Genomic DNA, 27,690 nt, shown 5'->3' with positions numbered 1-27,690 from the left:
TTTTTTTTGCAGTGGGCATGTCATCCCCGTTATTTGAAAATGTGCTTAGAGTGTGCTTTTATTCACGAGAGCAAGAACATTATAAATTAATTTTTTTTTCCAAATTTCACCGGCTTCCTTTCAAGCTGAGAAAAAAAAGGCACCACGCAAAAGATCACCTAATGAAAACAGTTTCAGATGTTTTAGAAGATGCTCTGCAAATTTGAAACATGATTTATGCCCCAAAAATGAATAATTATAAATTTGTATAACTGATCTGAACTACACCTAGCTAATTAAGTGCACTACAATATATTTGGATTTGCTAAATGCCAATGCAAATTATGCACCATTGGTATTCTTTAACTATGAAGGACCACTTCACTGAAAAATTGAGTGCAAGTTCAGCAAAACATTACATTTATTAAGCTATGAATGAATGTTCAAACATAGATAATACTGCATTTTGAATCGAGCAACAAATTTAGTAACAAGAACTATATACTTGATTTGCATTCAATATATCAGATATTGTTTGGAGGCACCTTTTAAACTATTTTAGAATGACATTTCTTGAGATGACTTCCATCAAAACTTGCAAATAAGTATCTCATATGCATGATTAAAAAAAAATTTATTGCAAAAACAAGGTAAGCCATGCATCACACACACACATCTATATATATGTATAAGAATTCACAATTCCACTTGCATGTAAAAAGCTCACACTTCTGGCAAGACAGGAACTATTATTGCTACATTTAGTCTAATGTTCCACTAGGCTCGTTAGGCTGCGAAAACAAAATCACAATATCATATGCTTGCTGCACTATACTAAAAGATGACTAAGGCACTTAAAACAGAAAAAGAAACATGGCACAGTTCGTTTCATAATGAGAAAATGACTATGCAAAGGGTATCAAGTGTAACTTTGGTAGCTGTAAACATTTGAGTACAGTCCTGAAATAAAGGAGCAGCATCTGAAACATCATCAATTGTTGCAACAACATAGTGACTACTACAAAAGACAGGATCACAAGAGAAAAACAAGCTTTGGCACCAACAGAAATCAAGTACTGAGGAACCAGCTGCACAAAAATAATTTCTGCTATCCAAGCCCACCAGTGCCACAAGCATTTTTCTCTACCTTAGAAGGAAAATCACGAATCACTTGAGCAGCATGTGCTAAGCTATGAACAAGTTGGAGGAAATAGTTTTACTATAAGTGACAAAAGACAGAAGCAGGAAAAAAAAAAATCCTACATGCAATCAGATAAGCTATGCATATTAATGACAACTTGGAATACATGTTTATAACTGGTACCTAAAGTAAAGTTTGCATAGCTCAGCAAGAGGACAGCCAATGATTGTTTTCATGAATATGCCAGTAGCACTATATATTGTACACAAATGCCATAAGAAATCTCAAAACCCAAATGAGCCACAGGTACAATAAACCCACAACAAGCATGAAAAACACTTTCTCATTAATAGCCATAGTGTGCAGTTTGACTGTAACGGCATACAATTATATTATGAAATTATTGTGTGTGCACTGCATCATTTGCTGGGTAACTAGATATCAGAAAGCTAGCAAATGAGGTGTCATAATGACTGAAAACTGATGTGAAAGCTTAATTCTGATATCTGCTTCTTCACTTGAAAGCACAGGCAGTATTTTTGTGCCACAAGTACTGCCAATGTGTGTGGTTGAAATTAAATGTCCTCATTTTCCCATTCTGGCCCCTAGTAAAAAAGTGAAGAGTGAAGAATCAAAGCTGCATTATATTGAGGCTTTGCAGATGCACTGAAAGCTCAAATTTTCCACTCAGCCCAAACCATTAAGTACTTCTGCACCAGTCGTGCTTCTTCTATATCTTATATTGTATCAATGAGGTTCTTAATGTTTATTATGTCTGGCATTTTATTGCAGCAATCCAGAACATTTTTTCACAGTCATGTATGTCATGTGATGACAGATAGGTTCATTTTATAGTGACCTCTCAACATTCCTACATATATGTGAACTGCATCCGTATAGCTTTGCATAGTGCTGCATTCTTACCAGTATACAGTCAAACCTCGATAATAATGAATATGGGTATAACAAATTATTGAATATATTGAACTATTAAATGAAGTAAATATAACATTTAGTTTGCCATGCTTTAATTCAATAAGTATTCTAATGCAATAATTCAAACAAGAATGTAAAATCCTAAACAATATTGGTTGCAGCAAAGCGATTCGTTCACTCAATTGGGCTCAAAGTATATGCGACCTACTCTGGAAGCAAAAATGTCAAATACTCAGCAAGTGCATGTTGAAATGGCACATTCTAGACAGACGTGCACATTGTGACCAATGTCCTGGCTTGGCTGGCCTGCAGCAGGCAAGTCAACATGTCAATTCCATGTGATCACACTGATCACATGACTGCCCATTAACAACAGTGCAAAGCACATTTGCAATTTTAGTATTGTTCACGTGCCATATATCAGAATGGCAAGCCCGTCAATGGGCCATCGTGCTGGACTTTTTTTTTTCACATACAGACTGCAATTTTTTTGCCGATATCAGCATGTACACTTATAACAATAATGGGTATAATGAAGGTATTTTCATGCAGCGTGGAAGTTCATTAAAACGAGGTTCGACTATTGCATTATTGTGAGCGACCTTAAATAGTGCTGCTAGTAGGCACAAAGTACAGTACATTATTACACTTTGCAATACTTCAACAATGTGCTCTCTGTTCATATGACTATGTGCTACTAGCCTGAGTGCCTCTTGATGGCTTGAAGTCATAGGAGATTAACATATTGACATTGTGAGATGCAAGTGCCAGATTTAAGCAATATTATGCAGATGCAGGATGCGACTTGAACACAGCTAATGCTTCCATCTATGATCACTTATTCTGACACAAATACTAAATTTCTTAGCAATCCTAAGTGAAGATACATGCAGCATGTTAAATAGTACAGGGTGTTTACTATGTTAACACTTTAAAATTTCCCATTTTTTCCAGGTTTTCCCTGACTTTCTTTGAACCTTCCCTGACAGTCTACAACACCGCAGGGTGCAGGTTCAAGGATGAAAATGGTGGTTTATAGATTGCCAAGCTACTATGCCAGCCCATAATTTTCAATAACTGCTATCAGTAAGCTGTAAATCAGGTAGATGGACAACCAAGTTTGACTAAACGTGCATTTCACAATATTCCAACCATCTGGCCAAGCTCACGCAAACAAAATCAGCTTAAGACATCATTATTTTGATGACTGCATAAGTTGAGTTGAAAACTTTGCTTCCTTCTGGCCACTGTACGCATTAATTTCCCTGATTCAAAGCAAGTGGGGTGAAAATACCCTGCTTCTTCCCTGAATTTTCCAGAACTGACGAATGCTCTGAAAATTCCAGATTTTCCAAGTTTTCCTTCATGTTAGACACCCTGCAATATCAAGATTTCATTAAAAAGCTGCTTTCTAGACTGGCTATAGTAACTAAATGCAGCTGCAATGCACCACTTGTGAATAAGATCTGTAATTGGTCCTTATTTTTTTTCCCTATAGATCTTCCATGTAGCCTGGACCATCATCTGCTGCTGTTTTGATGCTGTTTCAGAGTGTGTTTCAATCATTTCATTGGCACTCTCTAGCTGAGCCATGCAGTCCTGTCAGGCAGAGCAATGTCTGAAGTAGACTGGACAGTAAACAAACGTGCAATTATGAGGTAAAGCAAAATGTATAATAGACGTCCAGAAAGAACATGAGTGCAAGCAAAACACTGAGATAAAAGAGCTTAGGGACCGTCAGCTAGAGACAGCACCGATGACATTAAAACTCTTAAATCACAATAGAAAAGAACGATAAAGCCACACAATTTTTTCTGGCTTCTTGCACTACCTTACTGCTTTAGGAAAGCTGCACAAGTGTGAATACTAGCCTGACAAATTAAAAACTGACTAGAAGTTTGTTAAGACTTGCAAGTACAGCACATCATAAGCCAAGTATGAGATAAGTGTTACATTCTACTAGCAGAAACAAACCACTAATGACATTTCACAATAGCTGGTTTCTCACAAAGTTCCACAAGGTTAAAAAAAAGGCTGTATTTCTGAAGGTCATAATTCAGTAAAGAAAAAAAAAAAGCTGCATAAGCTATCTCTGACATAAACACAGCAAACATGAAAAATAAAAGCATGCAAGGAAATAACTGCCTTGAACTAAAGGGAGTGGCTTGTGCAACAGAATAGCTCCAGAACTTCTAATGACAGCAGGTAGGTAACTACAGCAGAATCTCCTGATACAAACTTGAGCAATAAGAATTACAAGAAAAAAATTGAACCTAAATGCCAGTTTGAGTTTTGGCTGGGCGTACCAATTGTCAGTGACAACATATCAATGCAGAGCCGTTGCTATTTGCACTATTGTCTTCTAAATACATTGGCATTATTAATGCCTGCCAACGTCAAAGCTGGATATTCAAATGTCTACTGAATTATCTATGACTGAGCAGTTCTTGAGCATGAGCAACGAGGAAGTAAACAGAAGGAATCCATTAGTGCATTGCTTTAGCTCACTTTATTATATATATAGGGTTCAGCATTTTCAGTTGAAACTGGGATAAAAAAGAGTTGAGATCTGCAACAATGTCCAACACACTCAGTGGTTCAAATGTCCCACCACCATCATTGGAGGATGTGTACTCATAATAGGCGACATGGGCTCCTATTCATGCTATAGCATGCTTAACGTAGGCGCAGTTGCTGAACTAGGTTGCGTCAGTGGTAGTTTTTGGATGAAAAAACCGGAAGGAGAAACGTAACAAACGGGAAGCTAATACATAAATCTATGGGAACTAAACAGTACCGGTATTTGAGAGAGTAAAGGCTGGCAAAACATGAACAGAAACATCAATAAGCTTCTACTGTATGAATAGATTATATGCACATTGTTGTGTAGAACTGTGGGATATGGTGCCACCATTACCGAGCACATGGCAGCGGACAAATTGTTGACATCCTCACAGGACTGAGTTTGTGACTTTTGCATTCCTCATCAAAACCATCGCAATCGCGATTTGTGTGATATTTGGCTGCCGAATTGGAAGCAAATGCAAGTCAAATGAAAAGGGACCAAGCACATAATGCCTGCCGAAGGCGATAATAAACCAGTGTGACCACACCAAGGTGCTATCCGAGAAGCGGCAAGGCACATGGCTTGTGCAGATCAACAGAAAGAACTTGAAAACACTGAACAATGTTCTTGTCTGCAGGCGTAACTGGTAAACAACAAACAAGCATAACAAACATAACCATTTGACAAGACAATGTATAATGTTAACGTGCATGACACCTGGCAGTAGGCTCCGTAGCACCTGATAGTTGATATGGATTGATGCCGTCGCACATAATTTTATCTCTGTACAGAGCCTGTGTCAATACCACAAGACTGTAGCATCTAGGAGTTGATATTGGCCTCAAGGACATACCATGGTGCCATCCGCTGGAATCTCCGTGACATAGAAAGGGGCAAAATGCGATTCCAGCTGTGAAGTATTTGGCGTCCCCAGCAGTTCAGCCACAGTTCATTCTGAGCGTTCGAATATTTTGGGCGTTGCATGTTTGGCATCTTGGCTGCATAACAACCTAGCGCGTACATCCCAGTCTAGTGCGTAGGGCAACAAAGATTTTTAGCGAGTGAGCAACCTGATGCTTTCACATTAGCTATTCAGTTCGCATGATCTTTCACAAAAGTAGCTATATGCACTTTTGCCGGAATAACAGTGCTGTTCACAGCATTCGTTGCAGGGAGGGCAGCTTGTCACTTTCGGCAGAATTATTGCGAGACGATGATTTATCATCAGCCTATTACAATACGTGGAATATCAACCGCTTATATTTTTGTTGCCTCAATCCACGCTTCCACCATGTGCAGGCATGCAAGTTGCATGCATTGCTGCGCAGAGTATTTTGACTGATGTGATATCAAGTGAGCATGCTACAAGCCCTGTGTGCATTGCTTGCTTGAATCTTACGATCACCATATTATTTCATTTTCAGTGACTTTATCGGCCAGGCATTTCGCTACTGCTTCATTTTGGGGTACGCGTGAAAACTCCCACCGGTCAAGTATGTCTGGCACTGCAGCACCGAGCAGTAAACCAAGCTGTAAGAGTGGACAACTAAATTACTGCCTGAATCAAGGCTTCAATAGCCCACCCAGCGAGCTGCGTTGGCTGTGGCAAAGGCACAAACACGTGTCACAAGATGTCACTTTCTACATCATTGCAATAGCAGCGCTGGTCTCTCCTGTGGTGGCCCTCGAGGCCAATAGGTAGATCCTGTCACACATGGCAATTTTCTCTCCCTATCAAGCGTGCGTCAGGTCCACAAGTTCATCAAAGCATGCGGGACCATCCTCAAGAATTCTGTCACGTCATTAATGCACAACCACAAGGAAAAGGCACACAGTGCACATAATATGCCGCGTGGTACAACGACGAGCACTGGCACCACGAAGAATGCGCGCGGCAATGGAGGATGCATGATTGGAGCTGACATCCAGTGCATGCTACGTATTGGAACATTGTGACCAATGAAAGGCGCAAAACCATGAAACAGTTACCTGCACCAGCTATATGCAGCCTTGAATGCTGTAACTACAGTCTACCTTGCATGCTATCAATCACAGCATGAATATATTTTAATAATTAAGTAGGTGGTTTTCTGGGCCCGTTGGTGCGTGATGACAGTGTGGTGGTTCCAGCAGGTAGACAGCACAGGACAGCGTGTCTCTAGCTGCTCGAACCATCACACTAACATTTTAATAATTGCTAGGCTCTAGGTGCTAATTCAAGGAATTTTTACTTTGGTACACCCTTACAAGAATTTTAACATGACTTTACTGCTGGATTAACCACATGAGTAAAAATCACATGTTATATTTGAGGGTGGTTGTGCAACAACTTTCATTGGCGCAGCGGCTGTTGCTTGACATTCTGGCTGTTTCAAGTTCGTTATTGCAAACACTCACTATTGGGCCCAATGCATGCCTTTTCAGTAGCACTCAAAATCTGGTCTAACAAAGTTTGGATCACTGAGATTCTAAAGTAGATTGTAACTTAAAAACACAGCACATAACAGATGAACAGGACTAAAATAGCTGTTATCCTTTGCAGAAGAACATATTCTGGTGTAAAAGCTTATTATGAGGACTACATAAACATTAGAACGCCTATTCGCAAACATGGCACAGTAAAAGCTCACACTCCTTTCTGAGTATTGACTGTATTGTCTCTTGACAGAGCTTATGGCATAAATGCAATTACACATGGGGATTCAGTTTCCAAAAAGAAGAAATAGAAAGAAACATTTTGTTCAGATGTGGCCTTTTTGTTCATTATATTGTGGCCTGCACAATAAATTTCAATGACAAAGAACAATGCAAAATGTAAGCCAAAGGCCTGACAAAAGTAACACTCCGAAACTGGATAGCAAAAGCTGCATGTGTTACACAATGGCAAGAATATATGTGGGCTTTGATGGTAGGAGACGATGCTGAACTGTAAAGGCACAGAGTTGTACGTTGTTCCCAGTGAGGAGTAAGCGCTTAGCTTGTCTTGTGCTGGCTTCAGGCAGCCTGGCTGGGGCAGAAGTCAGCACTCCACATAACTGCTCTGCCACCGCTAAACTTGGGCTTGTGTCACTTGTCACTGGTTGATGCGTGTGCCACATGGCCTGAGGAACTCTTGGCCTCTTTCATGGAACCATTTGTTTGAGACTAAAAGGAACGAAAAGGAAGTGTGTATGTAGGAGCAGGCAGAAGGCAGAAATTGCCAATTGCAAAGCACTACATGCTGGGCCAGTAGTGTTTGCTTATTACCATCAGCGACAATGTGGCACAATATCGTGTTACACAACATGCTGAGTGTTGTCCTACAGCCACTACCTATCACAGTTTCGAGGTAACAACCTTAACAGGGACTTTGCTCTGCATGCCATAACAAAGAGTCCATATTCAATCTCAAGAGGTAACAAAACTGGCCTGGCCTAAGGAGGCACTGATCTCGCTTGTTATTCAATACCCACCAAAGTACCACATGTTTCTATACCTTATGGTTTCTTGTCCAAGAGACACCATGTTAACCCTAGCTTTACTGCACCTTGTTGCATATATGCAACACACTGATAAACGGCCATAAAAACGAAAGCTAAGTGTAGTTGGTTCTTCCTGTACACACTGTTGCATTTCTGTAACAATAGTTTGAACAACACGCCTTCTTTTGCTGCCCTACGTGCTCATTCTGCTCAACCTGTGCCAAACAAATGTGGTGGATGCTGTTTGCGCCAGCACGCAGCTACACAGGTAAGTTTTGCCAGTTATAAATGCCTTTCTCAACGGAATAAACCCTGGAAAAAAATGTTAAGCTGTGTAACACATCCTTCTATTCGTGTAGATGCCAAAAAACATTATTTTCTCGCGATAGTTTGTTTCTCGTGACAGAAAGTTGCTACGTTGCATATTTGCAACAACGTGCTCACTGGGTTTGTTTTTTGTTCTCGAAGTAGAAATGGATCCTAAATGCTTTCATGGCCGAGGATTTCCGTCAGATAGTGAAGACAGCGAACCTTTCGGGAGTGACGATGAACCCGAGTGTGTGTCTGTTTCGATTCATCTCGTGTGTGCAGTGTGTTGCATGGTGGAATGCCTGAATTTTTTCATCAGGGTGTGTGCGCACGCACGCTGCTGTTTTGCATCGTTATTGCTTCACCATTGTGTCTGCGCTCCTGCGGTTTGAATTTTAGGTTAAAACGCGAAGACACCGTGCATAGTGTTTCCGTCTGCTTTCAATATACAGAGACACCCTGTTTTCTATATCTGCATTTTGCTTTCTTTTACCACTAATTTTATTCCCTGTATATCGCTGTCTGTTTGTGCTGCACATGTTCAACCTGATCTCAAAAAGCTAAATGACGGCACAAGCGAGTCGAGGGCATGCTCTGACGAGGACTAAGGTACAGCAAATGACACAACACGTGACCAGCGCCCTACACGACCTAAGAAAAGGATCATTTGGAAGAAGGCGAATCTAGTAAGAGATCCTCAGACAGTTCAATTCTCTGGGCAAAGAGAACTCCCAGAGTACATTTCACAACTAGAGACACCATTCCAATACTTCAAGTTTCTCTTCCCCGGCTCGCTGATTTCACTAATTGCAGATCAGAGCAATTTGTATGCGCTCCAGAAAGACGCGAGTATGCCCCTTTGTACCACTGCAGAAGAGATGGAAGTGTTTATTGGCACGTGCATGTGGATGTTGGTCACTCAAATGAGGAACTCGAAGTAGTACTAGAGTGCAGAAACCAGGGTTAGCCAAGTGGCTGACAACTTTCCTGTGGGTCGGTTTGAAAAACTGAAGCATAACATCCACTTCATTGACAATAGTGCTCTCAGTCCAAAGGACGCTCCAGGAAGAGATTGGCTTGCGAAGGTGCGTCCTCTCATTGATCCCATCAATGAACAGTTGTCGCTTGTGCCTCTTGAAGAGCATCTATCTATTGATGAACAGATCATACCCTTCAAAGGTAGAAGCTCCCTCACGCAGTACTGTCCCAAGAAGCCCAAAAAATGGGGTTACAAAGTTTTCGTGCTCTCCGGTGTGAGCGGCTTCTCCAACAAATTGGAGATGTATACCGGACAGGAGAACTCGGCGCCAAGACTTTCAGGAGTACCTAACTGCGCAGCAAGTGGAAATGTTTGCTTGAGTAGAATGATTCCGAGAGGCGTACACCACAAAGTGTACTTCAACAACTATTTCAACTGCCCAAGTTTGCAGCTGTACCTAGAAAAAGACTCTGTACACTGCATTAGTACCGTGCGGACAAATCGGGTCCCTGGAGTGAGCCTGCCTAGCGAACAGGAAATTAAAGAAGGAAGAGGGCATTTTGAAGAGAGGGTTGCACTTGTGGATGGAATTGAACTGTCATGTACAAGGTGGCAAGATACCCGAGCAGTGACTTTGCTCTCCTCCTTCGTTCGAACACAGCCTGCTACAAGTGCATCAAGGTATAATCGTAAAAAAAAGAGCGGAGTGAGATACCATGCCCTGCAGTTATCACCATCTAAAACAAGCACATGGGAGGCGTCGGGCTTTTTGACTCCCTCATCTTCATTTACCGTCCCTACCTGAGGTCGAGGAGATATTATTTTCTTGTTTTTCTGCACATCCTTGACTTGACGGCTGCAAATGCTTGGTTGCTTTACAAGAGGAACGTCATGAAAAAATGTGATCAGTGCACAGAAAGGCTACTTCCGTTGGCTGAGTTCAAAATGGACCTGGCTGCATCACTCTGCAAGGCTGGAAAGACGGCGCTGAAAAAGCGAGGAAGGCCTAGCAATGAGTCAGTAGAACAAGCCTCTGAGGAGAAGAAAAAAAAGGGGGATCATCAGCTCCAACTCAGGATGTCAGGCTAGATCAGGTATTATTCCTCATCTATGGAGCTTCGTGCTCATTATTTCTAAGTGCTCATTATTTTCATTTCTTTCCTCACTTTGGTCACTGGGTTCTTTGGAGCAAGAAGCGGCAGCGCTGCAAGCTTCCTGGCTGCAGAGGAATCTGCATGAGCTACTGCTTTAAGTGTGGAGTGCATATCAGTTCCACAAACAAGAGCAATAGCTTTTTTGTATACCACACTACAAAATGAGTGTACCGTTTCACACTACTTACTGATTACTGCTCGAGGTATAGAACAAAGCTTTTTCAGCAAGCAAGTGAAATAGCTTTCTATTGTACCATGTGTCCCCCCTTGCTGATTGTCATGTAAATAAATGTTACAGTTTGAATCGCAATAAGCCGGGCTTCCCCCAACTTTTTCTTTATGTGCACGTTGTTGCAAATATGCAACGTACCCTTTTCCTGCCGATACAAACTGCAAAAACCCACTAAAGATATTTTTTTGTTAGTACACCTATTGTTATGGTTCCTTGCAACAACATGAATAATTTTATGGCAAACGAAAAAATTGTGCAGTAAAGGGTTAAGAGAGGACTGTAAACGACATAAGCTACTCTGCTCATGCACATCACAGTGGCAAAAATAGTAGAGTTATGCGAATGTTTGAAATGTTGAATACAAATCGAATAGTTCTCACTATACAATTTGTGTTAGAGAGTTTACTATTAATTATTTGAAGTTGCTGAATATTCGTGTTGTTCGAATACTAAGGGACAGAAAGGGTTTTTGAAGTCTACAGAAGGAAAGACTGATGCAAATGGAAAGTCTTTCGAATGATTCTGCTGCAGGAGAACCGCTGCTGTTGTGCAGACGCACAAGTTCATGAGAAAATGCATGGGGGAAATCATTTATACACAATAGTTTTCAGTTAAACACACGTCTCGTCGTAGACAGCCTACAAATTTTCTCACCACACTTAGGCAAATCTACTTATTTTGAGCAACATTATCATGCTTTGATCCATTTAAAATAACATGCGGCACTGTATGGTAATGCACTTCGCTCCTTCAATAAGTGCTAGAGCTCTACACGCATCTGCTGACGTGCTTTTGGTTTTTTGAATGACTGTCATTGCCATAGTGCACCAAGATTTACAGTAACATTTCTCTTGTTCTCATTTAGAAGCTTATCAAATGGGCTAAAATTCAGTTGATATAGCACTAAATGTATCAAATAATGTAAATAAGCCTTTTGTTGCTAAAAAAGACTACATGGGAGTTTTTATACTTCATGAAAGTTCTTATACTTTATTTCATTTAGAAGTGATAAAACATTCAACATTCAATTCAATATTTTAAGCCCATTTTTTTGTAATATTCATATTCAATTTGATTAGACAATGTCAATATTCATACACCCCTAATATATTTCCAAATGAGAGCACTCCAAGTGTTTACAACCAACAAACAATTGTTCATTTGTATTTATGGTGAAGCTATGCTACTGGAAAGTGCATTGCCATGAAATCACAGCTTTCGTGTGGTCTGTTCGTGCAAACACACAGCTCTGCTTATCATACTGAAACCACTCAGTAATTTCTTTTTCCTCACTGCTGCTATAATTTATGACCACTTTTCTCTCGCCATCATCTGCAAAAGTGTCTTTGAGCTAATTGACTTACAGTTATCTCTTGGTTTTGATGAGGGGTGTGCAAATATTGAATAGTAGATTTCAAATCGTATATTGAATCGAATCAAGAAAAAGAAAGCTGAATATCGAACTGAATATTGAACTGAATATCGAACATCCGAAAATTTAACACAAACGTTTATGCTTCCAAATTTTGTGCAAGACACATCACTGTGTGTCTTACAATTACTTTCTTGTCAAATACTAACGAGATTAGCCTCTAAACACGTGCAGCACTGCACGTATTTAGGAGGCTAATCACATTATTTAAAAAGAAAGTATTGTTTTCTAGTTTTCTTCCAGAAAACAGAAGGGAGGTCTTATCTATCTTTATGGCAGGTGGTTTCTTTGGGTTATCTTGATCTCATTAAGGCCAATCTGTGCAACAGAAAAAGTGCAGAATGCACATCACATCACTCAGCACCACTCCACGCGGTCATCAGCGCTGTAAGGGTTGACTGCAATCGGTGCCGATTATAAAAAGATCTCAAACTGGGAGGCACACGGCAAGTTTGCGTCTGTGTAAATGTGTCTGCAGCCGAGGGTCAGGACATTGTCACATTATATTTTTGAGCCCACCATGTAAATACAAAGCTAGTCTTGTGACCGATCGCTCAAAGCTACGAAAAGAAACTGTTGCGCGCCTATGAATGGCATTTGAAACGAGGGGCCGCGGTACGGTATTTCACAAAGATGGCATTCGTGAACATCTAACAGTCATCCCATGCACTCGCTCTCATAGGCGAGGCAGGTTGTCGATTTTCTGACAGTTGTGTGATCGCTGTGAATAGATCTGCGTCAATTTGGTTACTAATTTTAGTAGTCGACACCTGATGATGCAGCTCTGATTAGGCCGAACGGGCTAGACAGTGCAGCCAACAGTGGCCATGATGAAAATTTGCCGCTGGCCAATGTGATAACGGGCTGCAAAATGTCACAGAAAGCTTGTCACTAATATGTTCCTATGGGTGGCTCATCAGTCATTAGTTGCGAGAATACATGTACGGGTTATAGCGACGGCTGTTGAAACATGGTGTTCAGATCCACGGTTGACCAGCTGGCAACTACCGTGAGCACACGTACCAAGTTTGTCTGTGTGCTCGCATGTGAGTAGAAAGCTCCGAACTGCACGAGCCTCCATGCGTGAACTATGAAGTCGCATATTCAATGCGATGCGGTCAGCGTGCCTCCTGGTGGCTAATCGACCTAATCTTCACACATGCGTCCATGCTTTCCACATGTGCTGCTTTTCTTGTCACCCATCGTCACCCATCGTGCTTCGACAACCCAGAGAGCCCCCTACCTTCCGTGGAGCTACGACGGCGGATCCGGAAACCTGGCTCAAAACCTTCGAAAGGAAGTTGACCTTCAACAACTGGACCTCTGAGGATAAGCTACACCATGTGTACTTCTCCTTGGAAGATGCTGCGAAGACTTGGTTCGAGAACCGGGAGTCCACCCTTACAACGTGGGACCCTTTCTGCAGTAACTTCCTGAGGACCTTCACGAGCGTTGTTCAAAAAGAAAGGGCCGAAGTTCTGCTGGAAGCCCGAGGGAAACTACCCAATGAGACCATCGCCATCTTCACAGAAGAGATGATCCGTCTTTTCCAGCACGCCGACCCGGAAATGTCTGAAGAGAAAAAAGTCCCCTTCTTGATGCGAGGTGTAAAGCAAGAACATTTCGCCAGACTGATCAGCGACCCACCTAAGACTAGCTGAGTTCTTGACAGAGGCAATGATGATTGAGGAAACTCTGGAAATGTGCCTAGGCAATAAAACCGCCAAGTGTTCATGCCGCAGTGCGCCATCTAAGCACTGGGCTACAGTGACCTCCAAGAGACCATCAAGGCCATTGTGTGCAAAGAACTGCGCAAGACGTTTCCTTCGTTGCAACCTCAAGTGTCCTCTGTCACAGACATCGTCAAGGACGAACTTTGACGGTCACTGGGTGTTTCCGAAGTGCAGCCCGAATCGCCGCTTCTCGTGCCGGAAGTGATGACCTATGCCACTGTCGCCTGCCATCAAGGTCCCCCTCTGCGCCCGCGCCAAGGCCCTGTAAGGCCGCAATTCCGTCGTTCAACGCCGCCGCCACCAACACGCCTACCCGTCACCCAGTGCAGCTACGCGAGGAAGACGGACATTTGGCGAACCGCTGATCACTGCCCGTTCTGCTATCACTGCGGAGAAGCCGGCCATGTGCACCACCGATGCCCATACCGCAATTTTGGACTGAGGGTGTTTGCTGTCAACGTACCGTGTCCACAGCTTTTGGAGAGCGCCCTCGTGACATTGCCGACTACCACGCCACCACTCAGTGGAGTTCTCGACGACTGTCCCGTTCGCTGTAACCAGGCCGTTACCTGTTGCCGCAGCGCCGTCCATACACTGGCCCAGCCCAGAGCTGGTCCGTCAGCCCATATCCGGAAAACTAAAAGCAGCAACTGATGGACGTGCGGTTGCTTTTCGTCGAACTGATGAAGATCCTCTGCCGCCGCCAAAGACACCGAAGAGACTATCTCGACGACATAACAATGACACGCTGTTGTCCCAACAAAATCTGGAAGCAAAGAATATGCCGACAAAAGACGACCTGACGACGCCTTGTATAAGCCACAGGTCAACGCAACGCAGCCGTGATTCAACACCAAGACCTAACTGTAACGCAAGACAAAGAACCACTGACCTCGACGTGCTTCTTGATGGCCACGCAGTCCACCGTCTGAGCAGACAGAGGAGCTGATTACTCTGTCATGAGTGGACCCATTGCCGCACAGTTGAAAAAAGTTAACACTGCATGGGAAGGCCCTCAAATTCGAACCGCTGGAGGACACCTCATAACGCCGACTGGAAGCTGCATGGCAAGAATTACCGTTCATGACTAGACTTACCCTGCCACCTTCGTTATCCTCCAACAGTGCTCACGAGACGTCATTCTCGGCATGGACTTCCTGAACCAACATGGCGCAATCATTGACCTGAAGTCGAAGTCGATAACGCTGTTGGAAGATCAAGCGATACCGCCGGAGAGCTCTCGTAGTCAATAAGCCTTGAGTGTGCTCGAAGATCAAGTGAGCATCCTGCCTCGCTCCAGCATTGTTATTTCTGTCGGCACCAAAACACCTGCTGACGCACAAGGCGTCATCGAGGGTGAGCAATGTCTACTGCTCAACCACGAAATTTGCGTCGCAAGAGGGATCGCTCGACCTCATGGAGGGAAAGCGGAAGTGATGCTAACCAACTTCAGCCAGGAGTTCTAGCACATCAACAAGGGCACGACAATCGCGTACAGTGAGGAAATTGTGGAAACGAGCAATGCGTTTGTCCCCTCGGATTCTGCCGCATCTACCTCGATGACCATAGTTCCCAAACCAGACTTCGACATACATCCAGTCTCCCCATGAGTAAGCAACAACAGCTCAGAACTCTTCGACGATAAAAAGACTGCTCTTCGACATCATCGAGGATTCGACAACCACCAGTCGCACAGCATCGCATAATAACTGAAGAGTGCGCTTGACCACTCCGCCAGAGCCCTAACCGAGTTTTGATGTGAGAATGTGAAGCTATCAGGCAACAAGTTGAAGAAATGCTGCGCGACGACGTCATCCAGCTGTCGAAAAGCCCTTGGGCATCTCCTGTAGTCTTGGTGAAGAAAAAGGATGGAACCCTACGTTTCTGCGTCAATTATAGTCGACTGAACAAGTTCACTAAGATAGCCATATACCCCCTCCCATGGATAGACGGCGCATTGGATCTGCTCTGCAACGCTAAATACTTCTCGTCGATGGACTTCAAGTCTGGCTACTGGCAAATAGAAGCTGACGAAAGAGATCGTGACAAGATCGTGAAAAGACTGCCTTCGTCATGCCAGATGGCCTCTATGAGTTCCAAGATTATGCCATTTGGACTGTGCTTGGCGTCTGCAACGTTCCAGCACGTGATGGACACGGTTTTAGTAGGATTGAAGTGGCAGACCTGTCTTGTTTTCTTGGTTGACGTCATCGTCTTCGCTGGAAATTTCGACGATCACCTTAGGCAGCTTGCAACAGTACTAGAGGCCATCAAGTCATCAGGGCTAACTCTGAAGCCAGAAAAGTGCCGCTTCGCTTATGATGAGCTTCTGTTCCTAGGCCACATCATCAGCAAATCTGGAGTCCGCCCTGACCCGCACAAGACAGCTGCCATCGCAAAGTTCCTGCAGCCCATCGACAAAAAGGCAGTGCGTAGATTCCTTGGCATGTGTGCCTACTACAGGCGCTTTGTCAAGGACTTTTCATGCATCGCTGAGCCGCTGACACATCTAACCAAATGTGATGTTGAGTTCTAGTGGGAAACGCAGCAGGCTGACGCATTTCAAGAACTCAGAAGATGCATGCAGTCATCGCCGATACTTGACCACTTCGACGAGGACACCGACACCGAAATCCACACTGACGCCAGTAGCTTTAGGCCTCGGTGCTGTCCTAGTCCAGTGGAAAGACGGACTTGAATGGGTGATAGCTTACGCTAGCCGATCGCTGTCAAAAGCAGAAGGCAATTATTCTATCACGGAAAAGGAATGCCTCGCCATCATTTGGATTACAGCAAAATTCATCCCTAACCTATATGGCATGCCATTAAAGTCATCAGCGACAATCACGGTTTGGGTTGGCTAGCTAATTTAAAGGACCCTTCAGGACGGCTGGCATGGTAGAGCCTCAGACTGTAAGAATATGACATCACTGTAATCTACAAGCCCGGACGAAAACGCTCTGATGCTGACTGCCTATCATGCACCCCCATTGACCTGCCGCTGCAAGACGACGAGGATGACGATGCCTTCCTTGGAATAATAAGTGTGGAAGACTTCGTTGAACAGCAATGAGCAGACCCAGAGCTAAAAGGCCTCATCGAGTATTTAGAAGGCAATACCGACTTTGTCCCTAGGTCATTTAAGCGCGGATTGTCTTTGTTCACGCTTTAAAAACAACCTACTCGTGAAAAATAATTTCTCACCAGTCCGCGCCAACTACCTTCTCGTTGTTCCGTCAGCACCGCATCCAGAAGTATTGAACACCCTACATGACGATCTGACCGCTGGGCACCTTGGATTCTCCCGGACGCTATCGAGGATACAGGAAAGCTATTACTGACTGTGCCTGACCGCCGATGTCACCCGTTACGTCAAGACATGCCAAGATTGCCAGCGATGCAAGACACCACCGAAAAGGCCAGCGGGATTACTACAGCCGATCAAGCCTCCCTGCCGACCTTTTCAGCAGATCGGGATGGATTTGTTATTACCGTTTCTGATGTCAACATCTGAAAATAAGTGGATCGTTATAGCGACGGACTACCTCACTCACTTCGCTGAAACTAAAGCTCTGCCGAAAGGTAGCGCAGCCGAAGTGGCGAAATTTTTTGGCGAGAACATCCTGCTGTGACATGGTGCCCTAGAAGTCCTCATCACCGTCAGAGGAATGGCCTTTACAGAAGAGCTAACCCAAGCCATTCTGCAATACAGCCAGACAAGCCACAGTAGGACAACTGCCTACCACCCGCAGACGAATGGTCTCACTGAGCGCCTGAACAAGACCCTCACTGACACGCTAGCAATGTACATCGACGTCGAGCACAAGACGTGGGACACGGTCCTGTCGTACGTAACCTTTGCTTACAACACGGCAGTGCAAGAAACAACACAGATCACGCCGTTCAAGCTGGTTTTTAGCAGGAATCCAACGGCTACTCTCGTTGCCGTGCTGCCACACGTATGCGATGAAGAGAATCTTGACGTCACCATCTATCTCCAGCGTGCTGAAGAAGCCCGACAGCTTGCCCGCTTGCGGATCAAGAACCAGCAGAGGACCGACAGCCAACACTGCAACCTTCGATGACGCTACGTCGAGTACTAGCCCGGCGACTGTGTTTGGGTTTGGACCCCTATACGCTGACGACGACTTAGCAAGAAGCTTTTATGCCACTATTTCGGGCCCTACAAGATTATCAGACGCATTGGCGCACTCGATTATGAGGTCGTGCCAGACAGCATTTCACTATCACAGCGGCACCGCTCACAACCTGAAGTAGTCCATGTTGTGCGAGTTAAGCCGTTCTACCAGCGCTAATGAACTTTGGGACTTTGCATAGCTGAAATTTTGACTTTTTTTGGACTGTGCTACCTTGGACTTTGTTTCTTTGATGTTTTGTTACTTTTGTTTAATAAGTGTCCTTTTGTGTTTCACTCTCTCATTATGTTTGTAGCATCAGGACGATGCCTTTTAAGAGGGGGGCATTGACACGTGAACTTGTTTATCTTTTATGGATGAGCGCTTTTCACCGTCTAACAAATTTTATTGCTCAGCGCAGGACGTGCCTGCATGTATCAGAAGTTTCTGGAATGTTATCGATGGTTCTATCTGCTGTCTGTTGTCGCCGAACCTTGTGTAATCTGATTGCATGTATGCGTGACGTGAATGGTGTAGAACTTTCTGGAAGACACGCGGGTCCCAGCGATTACTCTGGAACATTCGATGACAGATATATAAAAGCCGACGTGCTTGACCCGCTGATCAGATTGACCCGCCATTGCACACTACTACGTTTTCTGCTTCATTATTTTTTTCGAGCAGTTACAGACTGGAACGACCTACCCTATGGCATCGTCTCTATTGCTACATCATCTAGAACACGTAACTGATCATCTTCAATGTTAAATAATCTTCGCTGTTTGTTTTTTGTTATTCAAAATATAATCCCACCCCTTATGTAACAACCCCTGAAATGGGGGCCTTTAAGGAATTAAACTGAACTGAACTGTACATAACATTGCTACGGAACAGTATTTGCGATCACGAAGAGGCGAGCAGTGTGAAGATGACGACGACGACGATTAGGGGCTAGCGCCGGCTGTTGCCTCTTGGCCAAGTGCGGCGTATTTTCTTGTAAATATACTTGTATATAGCTTTTCGTCTGCGTCTTCCTACGTAACATATCTGTGGAGGTGGATGTTCCCTGTACCTTGTCACGAAGCTTCACAGTGGACGGTAGGTCGAGCCTTCCTTCATGGCTCCCGGCGACGACAACTCGACTCCGCCAGCTCCGACACCTGCTGCTACTTCGACGACCTACATCACCCTCCCCGCTCTCCATGATCATGGCGTATTCTCGGGCAAAGATGGGGAAGATGTTGAGGACTGGATCAGCCTGTACGAACACGTCAGTCGCAATAAACGGTGGAACCCTACTATCATGCTCGCCAACGTAGTCTTTTACCTCGGTGGCACACCCCGAGTTTGGTTTCGGACGCACGAAGATGAGCTCACAAGTTGGGATTCGCTTAAGCAAAAGCTCTGAGACTTCTTTGGCAACCCCTACGGTCACCAACTTGCCACGCAGAAGGCACTTTCCGGCCGTGTGCAGACGTCAACAGAGCCCTATGTCATGTACATTCAGGACGTCTTGGCTCTGTGCCGCAAAGTTGACGCACACATGACTGAGTCAGACAAGGTTTCCCACATCCTCAAAGGCATTGCCGATGACACCTTCAACTTGCTCGTTTTCAACAACGTGGCGACGGTGGATGCAGTTATAGAAGAGTGCCGCCGCCTGGAACTCGCTAAAAGCTGACGTATCGACCAGCAGTTTGCCCGTCTGCCCAACACCCCAGGGACATCTTCTTGTGCCGATGCTCCTCATCCCAACAACACTGGCGATGTTACCAGGATCGTCCGGCATGAGATCGAGGCTGCCTATCCGGCTGCCTTTGACTCCAGCCCCACCAACGCACCTGCAGTCACGATTTCCTTGATCCAGGCAGTTGTACACCAGGAGTTCGAAAACATGGGTCTTCACACCATCTGCTCGGCCCATCGCCCTGATACTCACCCGGCTTCTACGATTCCGCCCCGTCCCGCATCTTCTTGCCCACCATGTTTCCGCAACCCATCTGAATGGCGCACTGCTGACGACAAGCCCATTTGTTTTCACTGCCATCGAATCGGGCACATTTCTCGGCACTGGAGTTCCTCAACCCGGTCTACTTATACTGCCTACTCTCGCCCCCCAGGTGGCCCTTCTCGTCCCTATGCTGCATGCTCCGATAATGCCGCCACTGATTCTCCTGTGCCGAACCGCCCCTATTCTCGTTCGCCTTCGCCCCAACGACGACAATCTCGTTTTCCCCAGCCCCGTCGTTCCTATCCGCCGACTCCCTTCGGATGCCGCTCCCAGCCGGAAAACTAGACGATGCAGCGCCTCGAGGTGATGCTGCATTGCTCCCTATGCCGCCAAATCCTCTACTGACGTTGCCCACTCATCTGAACCTTTTTGACGTGCAAGTCAATGGTGTTTCTGTGTCTGCTCTAATAGACACTGGGGCGCATTTGTCGGTAATGAGCACTGACCTTCGTAACCGGCTGAAGAAAATAATTACGCCCGCCACAACGCCTGTTGTCCGTGTCGCCAATGGCGGAACAGCCCCCGTAATTGGTATGTGTGCCACCCGCGTCTCCTTCACCGATCGCTCCACTATTGTACTATTCACAGTCATCGTAAGTAAAGCAAACAAGAATAATGAATAACGTTTAGATTATACTAAGAATACTCGAAGTGAATATTAGTAGTTGAGGCGTTATATCAAACTCATTGTCTTAAAACTGATATGTTGGGTTCTGCGGGGTTCATTTTATTAGTTAAATGAGTAGTAATTAGCATTAGGTTGGAAAATGAGTCATGAATAGATTGACAGGCTCCACTCAGAGTGCTTTCAGATGTCACACACACCCCTAGCAAGCTCACACCCCTATTAAACACACTACCCCTAGCAAGCTCATGAAACTATCTCTTAGTTCTTTTGCTGAAAGTAGTGGGCCAACTGATACGTATCGTAAATGAGCATTAAGCACTTGTGTACTGTGTACTAAACAATTACACAGTGAATAATGAGAGCTCCACTAGCTGCAAGGTGAAAACAGACTCCCAGAGTGTCCCAACACTGAGTAAGTACTAGCAGGGAGTCTTCTGTGTTAGAGATGACCTAACATTTAGTAAGGTCTGCTGGTATAGTAGACACACTAACACACACTAACCCCATTTTGAGCCAGCAAGGACTGGGCAGGCAGCATGCCGAGTCAGCATGTCCCCCTCACCGCTACGATGCAGGTTGTACCAGAAAGCAGCAGCACCCTGGAAATAACAAGGATAACCGGGTATAATATTTTAAATTATGTCATTAGAGTAAAAGTAGATTCACACTGTTCCTTATCAAATACAACACACATTTATGCAAACAAATACTACAAAGGACGAAATGACCCATTTTGGTGTCTCTTAAAAACCAACTTCACAGTTCCCCAGAGGAAGACAAATGCTTCTGTTTCTTACCTGCTGTGATAAAGCTAGTTGATGCCTCCCCCCAACCTTTGTGTGCATATTGATGAGGCTGTTTCACAGCCATCAAAGGTGGTGAACAGTGCAACTTTCTCAGCCTTATTTTCATTGTTCTTTCTTCTGGCATTGCGATGTGCAGAAGGATTGCAAATGCTCAAATGGGGCTACCGAATATGGGCTATCATCTGTAAAGCCTCAGAAGACCTATAATGTTTTGCCCATGGAATGCTAGCTATGAATGAACCACCTAATTCTCCAACTGTATAAAGCAAGCTAGATGAGGCATCTCAGTGTGATGGAAGGAACATCATGGGTTATGTGTAGGAAATGAAACTACATAGTGCCTAAGTTCATGCAAGACAGGCACTGTTTTTACGTGCTTCATGCCAGAGATGTTTGATAAAAATGGCCATATTACTTAAATGGTAAAACATTTAGTTCTTGTTTGTAGATTCAGCCATCCTCGCCAATGATGCCAAAGAACTACAGACCAGCTGAAACAGTAGTCGGACAGCCGATACATGCAAAACCAACACAAACACTTTAAAGGGGATCTGAAACACTTTTTTAACATACAAAGTAAACCCTCGTTATAACAAAGTGAACAGGGTGGCAAAAGAATTTGGTAAAAGTGACTAATCCGTAAAAGCTAAGAAAGTAGAGCCAAAATAGCACAACTCCACGGAAGCCTAATATGGGCGTTTGCATGGAGCATTTTCGATTGAGATCGAATTTCTCAGTTGTGATTGGCTTCTTTCACAGCCTTTGCAGCTTTCCATGACACGCACATGAAAGGCTGCACGAAGTAACGTTTGCCTGTTTCATTGTGCACTACTTCCACAGTACCACGCTGGGCATGCAAAAGGCTGCGTGGAGTAGCATTTGCCTCGTCTGTTGCACACTACTTGCGCAACACCGTGGTGCAACGGCAGCGCCGCTCACCGCTGATATTGCGTGGGCACGGTATGAAAAAAAAGGGTGCACAGGCACTACAATGGCAACAACTAGCAATGGAGAGGGTTGCTCACGGCAAAAGGTGCGGAGTGTCGCTGGGCCATGGCAGAACTGCTCGAGAGCCTACATGCAAGCCCTACTTTAAAGTACTGATAACACCAAAATTTTAAACACTATTTGCCACAAAATTTGGCAAGCAGCCATTTTGATCGCCAATCGTCCTAGAAATAGCGGCACATTCCTCCGTTTTTTTTTTGTTATGCTCTGACATGTACCCATGCCGGCACGCAACTTACTAAATCTTTAAATGAGGTTTTAGTAGTAAGAGCAGGAAACCTGCTCACACCGTCAATATATATGTTGGCTTTTCATTTTAACACATCAAACTTATTCTTTTTTTTTTGTCAATTGTATGTCACAGGAAGCATACAAAGCAACAAGTTATAAAGCATGGCGGTGTGCTCTTAGTAACATTACCTCACATCAACAATGTGAGGTGCATTAAGCAGTTGTTTTCCTCGACTTGTATGTAATACAATAGAGTTCCGTTAATTAGACCCAGTTAATTCGTTTTGGATAATTAGATCTGGACCAAAGGTCACTGCTGGCACCTATGCACTTCTATGGGCCCAAACTTTCGTGATTCCGATCCTAAAATTGGTCTTCGTCCAATAATTCAAACTTGAACAGTCAGCATGCATGTGCCTGACCCCCATGGTGACCCCAATAGCAACCTCTTTACTGCTAGCGTCCATATCGGCAGGGCTTAGGGGACAGTGAATGTGTTTAACAGACATCACCTCCCATCTCCCATAGAAAATGCCTATTTTTGACCTTCCCTAGGAAGATTTGCAAGCAATAACAGCAGCTCATAATGCCCAATCGCGGTATTTATTTTATTACAACGCGCCTTTTTTTTTATCCCGTGTAAATTATGCTGAAAACCACGTCCAGAGCGTTCGTATGCCTCGCCGCATAACACGACTGTATTGCGGCGAAGCCGACTTTAGGAAATAGGCTGCCACTGTGCCACATATTACACCATTTACCATTTTTCTTGCTAAAGGTACGGTATGCGTTAGATTTCTACTTTGTTTAGGCGCTTTAACATTTCCTCTACGTTAGGTTTCTACTTTGTACACATAGAAAGCGAGCGCGCGTTTGATTCGGGACGTGCTAAAATAGGGCAAATGCTGCCAAATGAATCAGCGGTGTTTTGACGTTTTGATGCGAAAGCGTCAAATGGCCCATTGAGCGAAAAAGCCGACGTCTGTCGTCTGTAGCAGCAGCGAAACGGCACCTAAACTCGCAATGCCATTGGCTGCAACGCCACATCATGAGCGTGCCTCGATGGAGTTCCCATTGGCTGCGACACCAGGTCACAAGCTGCGCCTTGACGGAGCAGAGCGGCCGAAAGGGACCACCTGCTGCCGCACTAGCATGCCAGGTGCTGCATGAGCAGGGAGGGCATCGCCGTGAAGTATGTCCCCTCGCTCTCGGAACGAGCGCTATTCGGCGGAGCAGAGCCAACACTTCCTACATAGCAGGCCTGTGCACTCCGATTTATGGCGTCATGCTACTTGGAGAGAAATTTCCACCGTTAAGTCCACCGTGACGAAAGGGGTGACATAAAAATCACCGCAGCTTACTTGGCAGCATCCCCATTAGATTCTGTGGTAATTGGACAAGGTAGCACAACGTCATGGATCGAAGTGCACAAGCCTTACGCTATCTAAGAGGGGTCGGCAGAGCAGACAAAAGGCGTTAGCGTGCCAGGTGTTGCACGAGGGGAGAAGGCATCACTGTGATGCGTCGCCCAATGGGCATCGCTGCGTCGGTGGCATACGGTGTTGGCACCACAGGCTGTTGCTGCTTTCTGGCTTGGGGAGCACATAACACTATAATACATTACTCGCAATGCAAAACTCAAAGGACTGCTCAGCACCATTCAATTGGACATTAATGCTTTCACTTTTACAACTAATAAGCGCTTGGGTGGCCTCGGATTTTTTTCGCATTTGTTCAATTCGATCCACCAGATAATTCAATTGATTTAATCAGTCACGTCAGGGTTGAATTAATGGAAGTTGACTGTATATAGGGTGTTTTTCGAAGTGTGAGAAAATAAAGACTGCTTACTAGCCTGTTGAACTATAAGGCAAATGTGTCATCTACTGTATTCACATACACTATATGTTCTCGGAGGTTGTGGGCAAAGTTCATTGAAAAAAAATTATTACTTTCACGTCACGTGCCAAAGATTATTGGAAAAAATTTATTACTTTCACATAACCAACGGTTGCGGGCAATGTGCTCTGTTTGGTTGGCCTTTTGCCATTTTGTGGCCCGTGTATTATAATTTATAGGAAATTTTCACTTCCCAAGTTAGCTGGTGGTAGTAAGTACCCATACAAAGGTTGTCACCACCCTAAAACAAGACTTGCATGTAGGCTCCCTACTAATAACTTACTGATAACATGCGGGCACAGCATGGAGGAAAAAAGTATGCAGGCATCGCGATAGCGTAGCTGGTGAAGAAGAGGGTCACTTGCTCGCCCAACGCACAAAGCTTTTCTCAGCACAAAAGGCGCGGAGCTCATCCGTGAGTGCGCACACAGCCCTTGCTAGTTCGTTCTAAGTGCAGGAACTTATTGGTATGCTTCGACTCATCTGGTTTAAAATGCATGCGTTTTGCCATCGGGACTGGTAGAAATTTTGAATAAAGCAATAATACGAGTAAAACAATTTCATCATAGTGAGGGTTTATCGCAGTAAGAAAGACCCCTGATAACATGTCAGCCAATTATTACACTGCATGTAGCAGGGAATTTACAATCTTGTGCCAGAAACCCTTTGCAATGTCATCAGCAGTTCCATCACAAGCTGCGAAGCAACCAACCAACCGGTAGAAGAACTGTAGTTGGGCTAGTTGGTAATTTATCTTCGTGACAACTTCAGGTCACAAGAAAACATACTCGCATACATGCACAGACTCACACACTCAGCGGTATTGGCAGATTTTGCGCTCGCAGGAACGTTCTCAGTAATAACTCATTTTGAGTTAAATAAATAAAAAATATATTTGTCTGCAAACTCAAAAAGACCAAAGAAGTATTTCATCTTTGCACTTGAAGTCTACACATGACAGTTGCGCGTAGCTGCATCTGCTGTGTGTGGCCTCAGAGATTGCACTGTCATGCTACGAAGTGTAGATACTGCGGTCGCCATGGAGTGCTGTAATGACCCCTCGGGCTGCTTACAACTTCGTGCTCCGACAACTCCATGGGTGATGTAGCTCCAGAGGCATGGTGACACAAGGCACCCAGAGCGCCCATCTCACATTGTGAGAGCGAAGTGCACACCTCAATCGGAAGTAGCGCCGTCAAAAAAAAAAAACTAACTTTACGGCAGGCTTTCAAGGCCCCTTTAAAAGAAAAGTTTGTCAGTGCAGCCAAACAGCATTCCCAAAACAAAGAGGAAGTGGTTAAGAGGATGGCAAATACAACACTAAATTCAGTGGCAATGTACAATACTGTGACGATGACAACAGTCAGCACTGTCTTTCTAAACCTCTGGAGCAATAAAAGTTCTACGCAAGCCCTGGGGTGCAGCCCAGCAACAGGTCAGGAAATGCTCATAGCGGCTTCTAAACTTTTGACAAACACTATACCTCTCAAGGCTGCTCTAATATTTGAGTATGCTAAAAGGCTCTTGAAAGGGAGAGTACACATCAAACTACTATTTCTGGAACCAAAAGTATGAATGTCAACAAACCTGAAGTTCAGCAACGACTAAAAATTTTGAGAGGTCACTCAGCAAAAGTAACAAGCCCGAATCCCAGGAAATTGAACTGAAGTGAAAACCGGAGCTGAACTGCAGTCGAACCAAACTTATTTTTCTGCCATCTTGGAAATGAACCTGAACCTACACTTATTGAAGGAACTGTTCCAAATCACTTCAACAAATTCCAAATAATTGGAATTAAATGTGTATTCAACGCACCAGGCACTGTGGCCTTTGAAAGGAAATCACGGTACGCCTGTGCTTCTCAGTGCATTCAATTTATTGTGTAATATTAAAGACACCAGACACACATTGGCCTGCATCACGTAAGGGTGCAAATAATCTATCTTTTGCTCAAATACATTCACCGGTGGGGCTGAAAACCTGTTTTTTAAAACTAGCCATTCTTTACTCGAACCATTACAAACCCATATAAACCAGTTAAAACTGGTTCATACCATAATATTTTTGCTCTGGGGTGGAACCTGAGCCGAACTGGAAAATATGCAGTAGCCTGAACCTAAATCCAAACTGAACTCAAAAACTTTTTGGTTCAACACCCTGCCAAATGTACTTCGTAATAAGATGAACTGGTCACTCTGGTCAATTATGGATGTATGATAATATAAAATTCAGTGCGAGCTGTTTGAAAAAAAGAATGCGGAACAGTTGTCATTACATATGGTTGTTAATTTATTTTTCAACAACCACCTTAAACAGTTTTATTATTTCATGCTTACACTCTCAGCATTGAGATAAGCAATCTTTATTTCAATCAGGCACATGCATGAAGCAGGCTTGTGCCATTTAAGTGCAAAGTTTCTTGCCTTGTACCAGCCTGCTATGAGGGGTAAATTTGGCACTGGTGGAACTTAACAGATGCAACTAAAAAGCTACAGAAGCTATTGCTATTATTGAACTGTAAGCTGGAAACTCATTGTTGAGAGCAGTAAAGTGCACTGAACCATTACAACATATATATACCTATCTCAAACTAATTGGTTGCTATTTGATTTTTCAATATTATTAATAACACCAAGATGTGTGAATATGTCAACGCTTACTCAGCAATACACAGTGAACTGTTGTTTTGCTCCCCCCAGTCTTGTGCAAAATCTGAGTCTTATAAGGTGAAATGCTTCAGTATATACTATAATACAATACTGCCATTGCTGCTTTATTTTCCTGTCTGCCTTTGTCAAAATATTTAGAGCAGTTATAAGTAGCTTTCTTAAAATGCAAAAAAACATTGAGATAGAACTTGACTGACAGCATGCACCTATAGCGTAACATCTTCCCATCCTGTGGACTCTCGTAGACAATATCATAAATACATAATACATATATCATATAAATACATATACTATAAGGGTTACCTTTTCTGGCCAAAGGGTCAATCTCAGCTGAGGAAAGACTGTTGCACCGCCAGCAGATACATCACTCATCTGTGGAA

The 27,690-nt window shown here is 44.1% G+C and overlaps 1 protein-coding gene and 1 pseudogene across 3 annotated transcripts in view; one reads left to right on the top strand and one right to left on the bottom strand.

The window, feature by feature from the left end:
• Positions 1–594: 594 nt before the first annotated feature.
• The window catches only part of PH4alphaEFB (prolyl 4-hydroxylase subunit alpha-1), a 118,178-nt gene continuing 91,082 nt past the window's right edge, over positions 595–27,690 (bottom strand). For all 3 annotated transcript variants that reach the window (XM_050192051.3, XM_050192050.3, XM_050192052.3), the window contains 3 exons: positions 27,614–27,682; positions 21,200–21,296; positions 595–7,766 (listed from right to left, as the gene is read on the bottom strand). In XM_050192051.3, coding sequence (XP_050048008.2) covers positions 7,696–7,766; positions 21,200–21,296; positions 27,614–27,682 — 237 coding nt within the window. In that variant the 3' untranslated portion in view covers positions 595–7,695. The remainder of the gene's footprint in view (positions 7,767–21,199; positions 21,297–27,613; positions 27,683–27,690) is intronic.
• LOC126544621 (uncharacterized) lies at positions 8,156–10,709 on the top strand (annotated as a pseudogene).

Source organism: Dermacentor andersoni, chromosome 1, assembly GCF_023375885.2.
Source record: "Dermacentor andersoni chromosome 1, qqDerAnde1_hic_scaffold, whole genome shotgun sequence".
Taxonomy (NCBI): domain Eukaryota; kingdom Metazoa; phylum Arthropoda; class Arachnida; order Ixodida; family Ixodidae; genus Dermacentor; species Dermacentor andersoni.
Note: the sequence above shows the minus strand (reverse complement) of the source record. Positions and strands in the feature narration are given on the sequence as shown.